Source organism: the organism of the source record quoted next, unplaced genomic scaffold, assembly GCF_019419815.1.
Source record: "Pyrus x bretschneideri cultivar Hongxiangsu unplaced genomic scaffold, Pyrus_bretschneideri_v1 Contig15, whole genome shotgun sequence".
Taxonomy (NCBI): domain Eukaryota; kingdom Viridiplantae; phylum Streptophyta; class Magnoliopsida; order Rosales; family Rosaceae; genus Pyrus; species Pyrus x bretschneideri.
In genome coordinates, this window is record NW_025999446.1 from 1,623,102 (window position 1) to 1,634,842 (window position 11,741).

At 38.3% G+C, this 11,741-nt stretch overlaps 2 protein-coding genes across 2 annotated transcripts; one reads left to right on the forward strand and one right to left on the reverse strand.

Moving 5' to 3' along the window:
• The first annotated feature begins 3,169 nt into the window (after positions 1-3,169).
• On the forward strand, positions 3,170-4,607 carry LOC103941072 (probable carboxylesterase 2). Its single transcript, XM_009351251.3, has one exon. It carries the CDS (start codon positions 3,284-3,286, stop codon positions 4,406-4,408), a length of 1,125 nt encoding a protein of 374 aa, XP_009349526.2. The 5' UTR covers positions 3,170-3,283; the 3' UTR covers positions 4,409-4,607.
• Positions 4,608-6,995: 2,388 nt separating this feature from the next.
• LOC103949824 (26S proteasome non-ATPase regulatory subunit 14 homolog) lies at positions 6,996-10,250 on the reverse strand. Its single transcript, XM_009360949.3, has 6 exons — positions 10,049-10,250; positions 9,604-9,781; positions 9,041-9,122; positions 8,187-8,363; positions 7,940-8,107; positions 6,996-7,365 (listed from the first exon to the last, which is right to left on the reverse strand). Exons 1-6 carry the CDS (start codon positions 10,188-10,190, stop codon positions 7,174-7,176), a joined length of 939 nt encoding a protein of 312 aa, XP_009359224.1. The 5' UTR covers positions 10,191-10,250; the 3' UTR covers positions 6,996-7,173.
• Positions 10,251-11,741: the final 1,491 nt, after the last annotated feature.

The following is an 11,741-nucleotide window of genomic DNA, read 5'->3' on the forward strand; positions in this document are numbered from 1 at the left end:
CAATTTGATGTGAAGAATGCGTTCCTTCATGGGAACTTAGAAGAGAAAATGTATATGGTCCTTCCACCAGGATATGGTGTGAATGGTAGTACATGAGTGTGTAGATTGCGTAAATCTCTTTATGGGCTCAAGCCGTCGCCCCGCGCTTGGTTTGATAGGTTTACTCAAGTAATGAAGAACTATGGATATCACTAGAGTCATTCAAATCACACTCTGTTTCTGAAGCGTAAGCTTGGCAAATTGACTACTTTAATCATTTATGTGGATGATATGATTATTACAGGGGATGATTCTGAAGAAATTCAGAAGTTAAAGTAAATCTTGCATTTGAATTTGAGATGAAAGATTTGGGACAATTGAAGTACTTTCTTAGAGTTGACGTCGCTCGTTCACCTAAAGGAATTTTCTTATCACAGCGAAAATATGTGTTAGATTTGTTGAAAGAGACTGGTATGTTAGGGTATACACCTATGGATACTCCTATGGTAGAGAAACATCACTTGGGTATTTACTCAGATCAGGTTCCTGTTGATAGGGGTAGATATCAAAAACTTGTACGGAGGTTAATTTATTTATCTCATACTCATCCTGATATTGCATATGTTGTGAGTGTTGTAAGTCAGTTTATGCACTCACCCAGTGAAGATCATATGACTGCAGTAATGCGAATTTTGGCATATGAAGTCTGCACATGGTAAATGAATACTTTATGGAAAACGTGGACATCTAAAGGTTGAGGGGTTTACAGATGCAGATTGGGCTAGCAATGTTACTGAAAGGCGATTTACATCTGGGTATTTTACATTTGTTGGAGGTAATTTGGTTACATGGCGTAGTAAGAAGCAGAAAGTGGTGTCAAGGTCGTTTGCAGAAACTGAGTATAGAGGGATGGCCCATGGAATATGTGAACTTCTTTGGTTATATAAACTTTTGAGATGTCTTGGTTTTGAACCAAAGGAGGCTATGGAGTTATATTGTGACAATAAATCTGCAAGCGAAATAGCTGATAATCCGGTACAACATGATCGAACAAAACATGTGGAGGTTGATCGACACTTTATCAAGGAAAATCTTGAAAGGAAGATTGTGTCTATATCGTTTGTGAGTTCAGGAGAGCAATTAGCTGATGTTCTTACTCATGCAGTATCTAGTAAGGTTTTCCAAGACTCAATTATCAAGTTTGGCATGTACGATATCTATGCACCAACTTGAGGGGGAGCGTTGATTTGAGTCTTAATTGTAAATGTTATTGTTGTCTTATTTTAGGTAGGATTAGGATATGTAATTTTTAGGATTTAGTTTCCTAATCCTTTGTAATTACTTTGCTTGCAGAATAAGGTACGTGTACCTATATATTTGTAAAATGACATAAGGATGTCCAATGGGGATGTTAAAATATAATTTGACGGCTAATGTGACAATGTAATTTGCTCTTTCTTCCTACCTTCAAATTTAATTGCAAATATGATTGTGTGCCACTTAAGATTCAACATCTCATTTGAAGATGATCTAAGAATCTAGAACTTGTCCAAAGTGTAAAGCTTTGGTTTTTACTGTTCCAACAAACTGCTCTTTCTCTGACTCATCTTCCTATTCTCCCTCAGAGTATCCTCCTTTTTTTTTTCTTCATTCAATTTGTTTTTTCCTTCAAAAAAAAAAAATTATGTTTGTTGGTCACCCGGTTTGTTAATTTTGGGATTTTTTCATTAATCCATGAACATGATCTATGTAGACAGATATACTCATGGATCCATACATCTGGATCGGAACATAATCAATAAAAAAGAAAGAATAAGAATTGATCGATATATTTCTCAAAACAAACGAAAGATGAAACATAAATCATGGATCAACTAAGCCATCTCGGGGACTTGTTTAGGGCTCCCAATACATTTGAAACTCATTGCCCATGGATAAAGAAAAAAAAAAATTACTGTAATAGTGGATTTGGAATTTGATGAATTTTTTAACTTAGGTGCTATCCAATAGAAAAAGTCCTTTCATAACGCTAGCATTCATGTCGCTTATCTTATCCGACATTACTACCATTTCCTGTCGAATTTTACTTAATATCTGACAAGAATTTGTTTTTCTTGTCGTTTTTAAGAACGCCACTAATAGGTAGTTATGTAGTAGTGCAATCCGTGTTTACACTACCACCCTTCTTCAACACGACTTCTTCTCCCTCCTCTTCCTCGTTAATTCCACCTTCTCCTCACGAATCAATGAATTCCTCGCGAAGCAATATGAATTCTTAAAGGCAATTAAGGTAGGGCTTCAATTCCCACAAACAGATTTGTACCGTGGTCGGATCCAAAAAGCGGCTGGGAGTGTCAAGTTACGGTAGCTGAGCGTGTGAGATTGAGAACCGCCGTGAGACGAAGAATCATACCGGAGAGGGATGTGAGCAAGAAGATGCGTTGTTTTTAAGTTATAATTCTTTTGCAATAAACAAAAGTGTTTTGTCTGGTTATTACAAGTTGCTGGTAAGTTAGTAACCACAAGAACGTCTACATACATTATAGACGTTTGTTTAGTGAGTAGAGACAACATTTTTAATATAAAGTCTTTGCTTAAATGAGGGTTAAAGGTGTGACTTAATTATACTTATCACATCGCATGACTTAACTCAATCCTTCGACCATTAACATTATTTCTACTCCAATTTCAGATATTTAATAAACAACTTTAACATAAATCTAATTCTGATTACTCCCCAATCCAATTCTTCCTCAATTCAATTCCTCATAAATACAATTGTCCTCATTCTGATTATGAATTAATAAACGAGCCATTAGAGTAGAACATCGTGTGACTTAATTATAGTTAATTAGTACCTCGTATGGTTTAAAGGTATCAAGTCCCCTATTAATTTTTTTAATAAAAAGAAGTTTAATAAATTGGTTATACATCAATGTTTTATATTTTATAATAAGAGTTGCTTCTCTAAAAATCACTTATAAACACTTAAAGTTGTTAGCTAGAAGTGCTTTAATTTGAAACAAGCTTACATTTCTATTTAAAATTTGAAGTGCTTGCTTTCTAAAAACACGTTGAAGTGCTTTATAAATAAGCACATAACAAGTGTTTTATGAAATAATCTCCAAAATTGTTTATACGACCAAGAAAAATTATTTGTCCAAAATCACTAAACTATCCAATTAAAGTACACACATAATATGATATTGCCGTAACCAACTAGCAAAATTATTCTTCCTTATTTTTCTGTTGGGCGCAAAAATTCTTCTACCTTTAAAATACTCTAGTTGTGTAGGCATGTCACATGCCGCATGTGTATGGTACAACCATATACAATTCCATTCCCTCACACTCTTCTCATCCCCTCCATAAAATGCATGTCAACTCAAGTCATTCTCCAACGTTCAAAGCCTCCATCTCTCTCTCTCTCTCTCTCTCTCTCCTCTCTCTCTCTTGTTTCTCTTCCATACAAATGGCTGCAACCACCTCACCGGAAGTGTTACTTGATGTCCTTCCATACCTCCGAGTCCTCAAAGATGGCACAATCGACAGACTCGCCGGAACCCAGGTCGCTCCTCCCGGCCTCGACCCAAAAACCGGAGTTTTATCAAAAGACATCGTCATCTTCCCCAAGACCGGCGTGTCTGCCCGACTTTACCGACCCAACACCGCCAAACCCGCCCATAAACTTCCCCTCATCATATACTTCCACGGTGGAGCCTTCTGCATAGCTTCCGCTGGCGAGCCGCTTTACCACACCAGCCTCAACAACCTTGTTGCGGAAGCCAACGCCATAGGGGTTTCAGTAAACTACAGATTAGCACCTGAGCACCCGCTCCCCACCGCTTACGAAGACTGCTGGGCCGTCCTCAACTGGGTTTTCAACGGCGGCAAAGGTCGTGATTCATGGGTCAAGGACCACGTCGATTTCGAGCGCGTGTTTTTGGTCGGAGACAGCGCAGGGGCCAACATTGCACACCACTTGGCCTTACGGATCAAGCCCTCCGATCCGGATCCGAAATTGAAGATAGCCGGGATTGGTATGATCAATCCATACTTTTGGGGGAAGGAGCCACTTGGTGGGGAGGTGGGGGATTTGGTGAGGAAGTCCATGGTGGACACGTGGTGGAATTTCGTTTGCCCGTCGGAGAAAGGCTGCGACGACCCGCTTATCAACCCGTTTGTGGGCGGATCGCCGGGGTTGGAGGGGTTGGCTTGTGACAAAATACTTGTTTTGGTGGCAGGAAAAGATATATTGAGGGATAGAGGGATGCTTTACTATGATGAGTTGGTGAAGAGCAAATGGGGAGGGAGGAAGGAGTTGATTGAAACACAAGGGGAGGATCATGTTTTTCATATCTTTAATCCCAATTGTGACAAGGCTAAGATCTTGATTGGGAATTTGGGTAAGTTCATTAATCAAGATTAATGGATGTTGAATGGATTGGAAGCATTTGTTTTAGTTTGTGGAAAATGTTGTTATGTGGGAAAATGACAAAGTGGGGGGCCATTTTCAATGGTGGGATTCCTTTGTCAATGTTTGAAACTTCTTGTTGTTTTTATTTTATTTGTAACGTGATTGATCTTGTTGATATATGATATGAAATAAAGAAAAGCTATTTTCAATAGGATTATACTAGTTTATCTATGAATGGGGTGTGGTTTAAACCTCATAATGGGAGGGGAGAAACGAACACGGGATCTCATCAGAAGGAGAGATCGAACAAAAAATCTCAAGTATAGAGGTGAATGCTCGTAATATTCTTGAGATACAAACTTTTTTGCATTACAGAACAATCCATGAATGAAGTCCAAATCAAACTTAAGCTATAAGCATCTCCAATGGTGTAGGCAAACAAAATAGGTAAAACTGTACTATAAAGGCTGTGGCATGTCGCATACACAATTGCCTCATGAACAAGTTTGTCGCTCCAATAAACTAGGCAAACCAAGTAGGCAAAATGATACTTTAATATTTGCTTTGGATAATACTTGGGGGATGCACATATGCCAATTTGTGAATAATGTATCTTTACTAAATAAATCAACGATCAAAACTGTTCAATTTGTTGATATGAAGATCACTCATACGAAAAATAATTTGAATCAAAGATTATTATCATCCAAATGTATTAAATAAATGGACGGTTTACTATGAATATGTTACTTGGTGCTTATACCATCGATTTGTGCTATATATTTGAATGACAAAATGATCTCCGATTGAAATTATTATTTGTAGGAATGATCTCAAATGAAGATTAAGAAATTGAACGGTTTCGTTTGTTGATTTTATTCAATTAAGATAAGTTATTCGCAAATGGAGAGATATGTGCATCCCCACATGGAGGGATGCAAGTATTATCCATTTTCTTTCATATTTAACCTTTACTTTTATCTTTTATTTTTATCTTCTCCTCCACATAAAATGATTAGCATAGAAGGATATATAGTCCAATTTGCCTACACATGTGAAAGAAGGCAATGTTATCTATTTTGGGGGAGTAGGCCAAATTTGCCTACCCAATTAACTATACCATTGGAGCATAGCATAGTTTTGACTAATTGGCTTATCGATGTAAAAAAAAGATGCGGTGTGGAATGCGGATAGTTTAAAATACGTTTATTTGGGATGGCTGTGTGCAAGGGGAGCGGCTTATATAAAATAAGTTAGAAAGTTTGGAAAAATAACTTAGGGCTGATTCGGGTCGAGATTTCGAACCGAAACCCTCAATTCAAATCTTAAACCAAAACATTTTGGGATAAAATTTTATATCCCAAAATCAAACCGAAAATATGCAATTCCCGGAATTTAGGATACCGAAACTATTTCGGGATTTCGGGTTACCAGAAACTGTTTACCGTTCGCAATCTACAGCAGGAGTTTCATTTAGTATGCTCTTAATTAATAGGAGGGCATACGTGAAATCTACAAATCGACTAATTTTAGCAAGAAAAACATCCTAGCAGGATACAAAGATCCAAACTTTACGTTTTCGATCCTCTTTTCTTCTTAAATTTTACCCAAAGGGCAGAAAATCCGATAAACTAAATACTGGGTTTGTCTGCTAATCTATGTATCTGCCTATTGCAACAAAATGAGGAATCCAAAACGACAAAACGATGACGTCGATTACGAATTAAAGGAAAGAGGGGAATTGGAGCAGACCTTGGCGGAGATGGTGGGGGAGTGGGAGTGATCGTCGGGGATGACGATGTAATCGGCCAAAACGACGATGTTGTTCTGGATTTCCTCCGAGACGCACTTCGTGCCGGAGCAAGGTAAGGTGACCAAGATGGCTTGACCAGTCCGTACCAAGCACAGGACCAACACGATGGCTTTTCAAATCCGGCATCACTGAGAAGCTTCTCTTGCTGCACCGGCTGGACCAGTACATAAAATCGAAGCTTTAGTTTCAGAAGCTAATCAGTTGACTTACTTTTGATAAACCCCATGTTTGTTTCACTGAGAATTTGTGATCTTCTACTTTTTTGGGTTTGAAATGAATTGCTAGTGATTTAATTTCGATATCGAAACGGCCCCCAAATGGATAATCTGCTGTAATAATCAATACCCACAACTTATTTTTCTTTGAAAGTTTGATATGTGCGCTTAATTTTATGTATTAACATTTGAGTTTCTTGTTTGCTTTCTTTATTTTCTTACAGGTTTGGCTAGAATTGTGCGTATTGGCGTGCTGGGTTTGTTAGTTTAAAGTAAATTTCTTGTCTCTGACCTTGCAAAGGCATGGTCCTTAACTGATATATGCAACAATTTCGACCCAGTGCCATGAGTGACTCGTCTTTGTACGATAGACTCAACGAAGCTCTCCGACGGAGTAGGAAAAGGTTGAATCGATTTGAGTCAAGAAAGGAAACTGAATTGATTGAACAGATGCCGAAACCTATTCGTAAAAAACATAATACCATGAGTTTGAAATTGACCCGTGCTACTGTTTCATTGAAACGGGACGCCACTGTGACAGTGAAGCTGTTTGATGTAGTAAGGGGTGATGTGTTTCACAAACATGGTAAACGGTTTTAAATGAAAGTAGAAAATTCTCCAAGTAGAACAGACCACATCTGGATGCAGCAAGTTTCATGAAACTAGTCTTACATACGCCCATTGTTCAAAGCAATGAAAACTACTAAATGCTCTTCTGACAGTGACGAAGGTTTTGCACTCGCAACTCCCTAGAACACGACAGTGTCGAGCATTGTTCCCAGGGTCTGAACAATGTTGGAGGACATAAGGTTGGAGACGTGTTCTTCAAGGTGCTTCTTGGCATCCTGCCTTCCTACGTTGGCAATTGCAAGCTTCTCAGGTGGTAATTCATCCTCCTCTTGCACTGCTTTGTTGTATTTGACAGCCAAGTTCTTCATCTCCTGTAAAAGCCAAATAAAAAAGACAATCATGACTTCGGGCAATAAAATTTTAGCCGACCTCTAATCAATCCAAAGCAGCTCACACTTTGAACTTCCTGAACAAAACATTCAGTCCCTCTAGCAAGAGAGGATAGAACCTATAGTCCAAAGGGGCATAACCTTGAACCTTTTCGAAAATACAGATTCTTATAGTTTTTTATTTTTTGTGATGATATGGACCTCTAACCAGGCACACAACACCGAGACCGACCTTTATTGGTTTTTTCTTAAACTACAATCATAGATTTTTTGACAGTTAAAGAAGTATCTTGGTCTGCCCAGCAGACAAAATATGGTGGCCCTAAATTGCTTTCCTTATCATCCACTGCCTACTACTCACCTTCAGTGGAAACCATTATCAACGGATAACCTCATAGTGATCAAGAAAGCCAAGTGCACTAACATACTAACTTGGTTCCATATGGGTAAGTACTAAATATCACTATCATTTACTTCAGTAATAGACGCCAAAATCAACATAAAAACTTCAAGTTCCCAAACCACCACACTTAAGGTTCACAAAATCCATTCTTACCTCAACAGTTTGCTCATTTGTCTTCGAATGATTATCAAAGCGTCTAAGTGTCAGCCCATCTGTCCATTTCTTCTTGTGGAGGTTAAGCAGCATTTTCTCCTCAAGCTCATTCTTCCTGTAATTAATAGCTATAGAGTAATAATGGCGGTTCAACCCATGGATCAATGCCTGAAGAGGAAATTGCATCAGAATTCATAAAGTGGTGGTCACAAAGAATGGAGTTTAAAATTACTTGTTCAGGACTTACTTGAATGGAGGGTTTATTAAGATGTCCAAGATTAGATGTTGTCTGCCGTGGTTCCTGGCCAAGCATCATTGTTTGTGGGTTAATAAGGCGGAAGGCATCGATGACAACCTTTCCTTTCACGCTCTGGATGGGATCAACCACCACAGCCACAGCACGTTGATTCAAAGCTTCAAAGCTCTGCACGAATAAAAGCACAAGAAACAATGCATTTTGGTAAGCAGCATGACAATTACTTGCCACAGCCCCAGGCCCCTCTTTCCGCCCAACCAACAATCAAATTCTAATCAAGGGCATTGCCAGTAAAGGCATAACATTACTCAATCTTGTTGATGAAAAAAGGATCAAAGAATGTTGTACACAAACACATATGATCTTGATCAACTATTAGGAATAGTCAGTGGCAACTCTCCTCCCTTCAAATGTAAAGATTCAGAATTGGGGGCCAAGGAGGATACTAAAAACAAAATAAGCAGACATTACAGAAACGATGCTACAAGGAAAAAGAGACCTGAAGACATCAACATGCACTGAAGTCCACAAATAAATACGACATTTTACACTACGCAAAACTAATAATTGACAAGAGTACTATGCATGATTAGAAGTAATCTTAATATTTGGGAGCCAAAGAGGAAGACTAACAACAAAATAAGCAGACATTACAGAAACGACGCCACAAGGAAAAAGAGACCTGAAGACATCAACATGCACTGATGTCCACAAATAAACATGACATTTTACACTATGCAAAACTAATAATTGACAAAAGCACTATGCATGGTTAGAAGTTTGTGGTATATCAACAAGAAAATGAACTTGAGCTCAGTGAATTATAAAGTGTGAATAAAACCAACCTGCTGTGTATTAATGTCCACACCAGATAGCCAACAGCCAAATCCAGGATGCGAGTGGTACCACCCTACCACCATCTCTGGTCTGCATTGCCAGTCAGTAGAACACAAATTACAATAGGGAATCAGCGTAAACTAGACAGTTGCTCATAACAACAAAAGTGCAGAACACAGAGAGTAACCCATGCCACAATTGTATAAATATTATACAATTTCACAATGCAGGTGTTTATAAGCTATTATAACTTATCAAGCTTCACTTTCCACTCATACTCATGAAAATCCATGCTGATCAAGATTCTCACAAAAGGAAACGAAAAATTTAAAAACTAGAGCCACATCAGAAATCCATGCACGAGCTCCTTATACAATAAAAGTCTCCAACTGAATCATACCGTTCTTATAAATTTAATGATTTTCGGAAAACAATCAATTGAATGTAATCTATGCACAAGACAGAAGAAGCAATGACATGTTTATCACCTAAAACTCGGAAAACGCAACCCATATAAATCACTTGCATCAAATACCCTAAATTTCATTAATCAAAGTGGAAGAGTAGATACCTTCCAGTCTGCTTCAGCATATCAAGCATGTTAGTCTGGAAAACATGGTCAACAGCTTCGACACTAACACCGGTACCACTCTGGGGCATCGCAAAGACATCAACAACTCGAACAGTGTACTCATCCACAAACTCACCAAGCATCAATCCCATCACTTCCATCGGAACTCCCGCCCTTCCTATTAATTATCAAATCCCAAAGCACGAGTAAGAAAAAAAAGTTAACTACAAACAAGAACTCCAGAAACCCTAATTACGATCCCGAATGAATAAGTTAGACATGATTTACTAACATAATAGCCTATTTAGGGTTTCGAAATCCAAAAATCAAATCCAACGTTCAGAAAACATCAAAACCCTAAACCCCAATTTCGAGATCGAAATTCAAGCTGATTCGAGAAGACGGAAAGTACTGGAAAATGGAAAGAGGAAGGAAAGAGCTTTACCGTGTTTAAGCATCTTGAGGAGGGCGAGGGAGGAGATGTAGACCTGCTCGGAGGAATCCAAGGTGGGGGAATCAGGAGGCGGGTGCCCCAAAGCTCCTCCGGCGCCGGCGAACATCCTCTGAAGCCTCTCCATGCCTGACATTCTCTTGGTTTTCACTGTGTTTGGTTTGGGGAGCTCTCAGCTTTTCTTTTCTAGCAAGACAGCTCTGCTCTCTTTATAAATAAATATTCGAAAAAATCCTTTTTTATATTAAAATTGGTTTAGTTTTATCTGATAGGCCGTTATTGGAATGGTCCAGTTAAATAATTTGGGCTGGTTATGACTAAAGTGGGCTGAACCTATGATGACACCCAGCCCAACCAAGGGGTGCCGTATCACATTTAAGCCCAAACTGGACAGACAAATATAGGGAACTGCTATTTCTATACTAAGGGAATGTGAGAGTAGGTTAAGCCAAATAACGGTCTATCAGATAAAATTAAACAAGAGGGTGCGAAATCACATTTAAGCCTAAACTACAGAGACAAATATAGGGCACTACTATTTCATCTATGATATGAGAAATTTTTTTCAGTGTGACTATTAAACTATGTTGTGGTTTTTTGAACAACCGTTATTATCTACATTAAAAGGATGGGAGAGTGGGCTAAACCTCACAATGACTAGTAATAATGTGGTTGAAATACGCTTTTGGGGAGAATCGAACTAAGACCTCTCACTTACAAGTGAAGAGAAATATCATTAGACCATAATACTAAGTGACAACTACGTTGTGGTTTTAATGAACATGGGTCAAATATCTAACAATAAAAGAGCTGCCGTTGCAACCAACGGTTGCATTCATTTTTTCAAGTGTTTGAATATCAAGCACAGATTGTTGGACTTGAGAGAGAGTCATCACAACTAACCATGGAGCCAGAACCAACTGAGCCCAACTGTTTTGAACTCGCTCTCCTACGTACATGAATGCTCTCCTAAGGTCTTTTTTTAAGGACTTGTGAGGACCTCTTTTATTAGAGCCATAAGATTAATCTAATGGTACAAAAACTAATGAGTTTATATAACCCTTCACACCTAAACAAAATCAAAACTCATAAAGTTAAAAAATAAGTTTCACGCTCAAGAACCAATGACTGCTGCAGGTTGAAGGAGAGCATGTTGGATGTTAAACTCTAATCCAATGGCTAATAGGTCAATATAGTTAATAAGGATTGATGTGGAATGTAAGTGCAATTAGGTTTTAGTTATAAGTTATAACTTGGACTCCAAGTAAAGTATATAATCCAGTTATAACTGGAGAATAAGGGCTCTTGATACTATCTTATTTGGACTGAGATTTGGTAGATTGTATCCTTGTACAATAAGGAATTCTAGTGCATGATTATGAGAATGTGCACTAGGGTTGTAGTAGGGTTGTAGTAGTATAAATACCATGGGAAGGTCCCTGCATACACCACTGAATCATATACTTATAGAACTCCCCATAGGTTCAAGTAATACAATGGTGGCGAGTGTGTAGAAGTCCTTCCTTCCAGTTCAAAGTGTTTGAGAGTGCTTGCTGCAGCTTCAGTGCTTGCTGTGCTTGGAAATATGTCTTCACAAGGTTAGTACAATGGTGTTTTAATCTTGCATGAAGGTTTTAAGTCTAACAGTTGGTATCAGAGCCAACGTTTATGTAGTTAAAATCCATAA

Excerpts from the sequence above, each read along its gene's own strand:
- LOC103941072 (XM_009351251.3), top strand. The coding sequence starts at position 3,284 with ATGCCGCATGTGTATGGTACAACCATATACAATTCCATTCCCTCACAC.
- LOC103949824 (XM_009360949.3), bottom strand. The coding sequence starts at position 10,190 with ATGTCAGGCATGGAGAGGCTTCAGAGGATGTTCGCCGGCGCCGGAGGA. Across the intron at positions 9,123-9,603 it reads ATGCTGAAGCAGACTGGAAG|ACCAGAGATGGTGGTAGGGT; the intron begins GTATCTACTCTT and ends CTGGCAATGCAG. Across the intron at positions 8,364-9,040 it reads TGGACATTAATACACAGCAG|AGCTTTGAAGCTTTGAATCA; the intron begins GTTGGTTTTATT and ends TTATTCGTGCAG.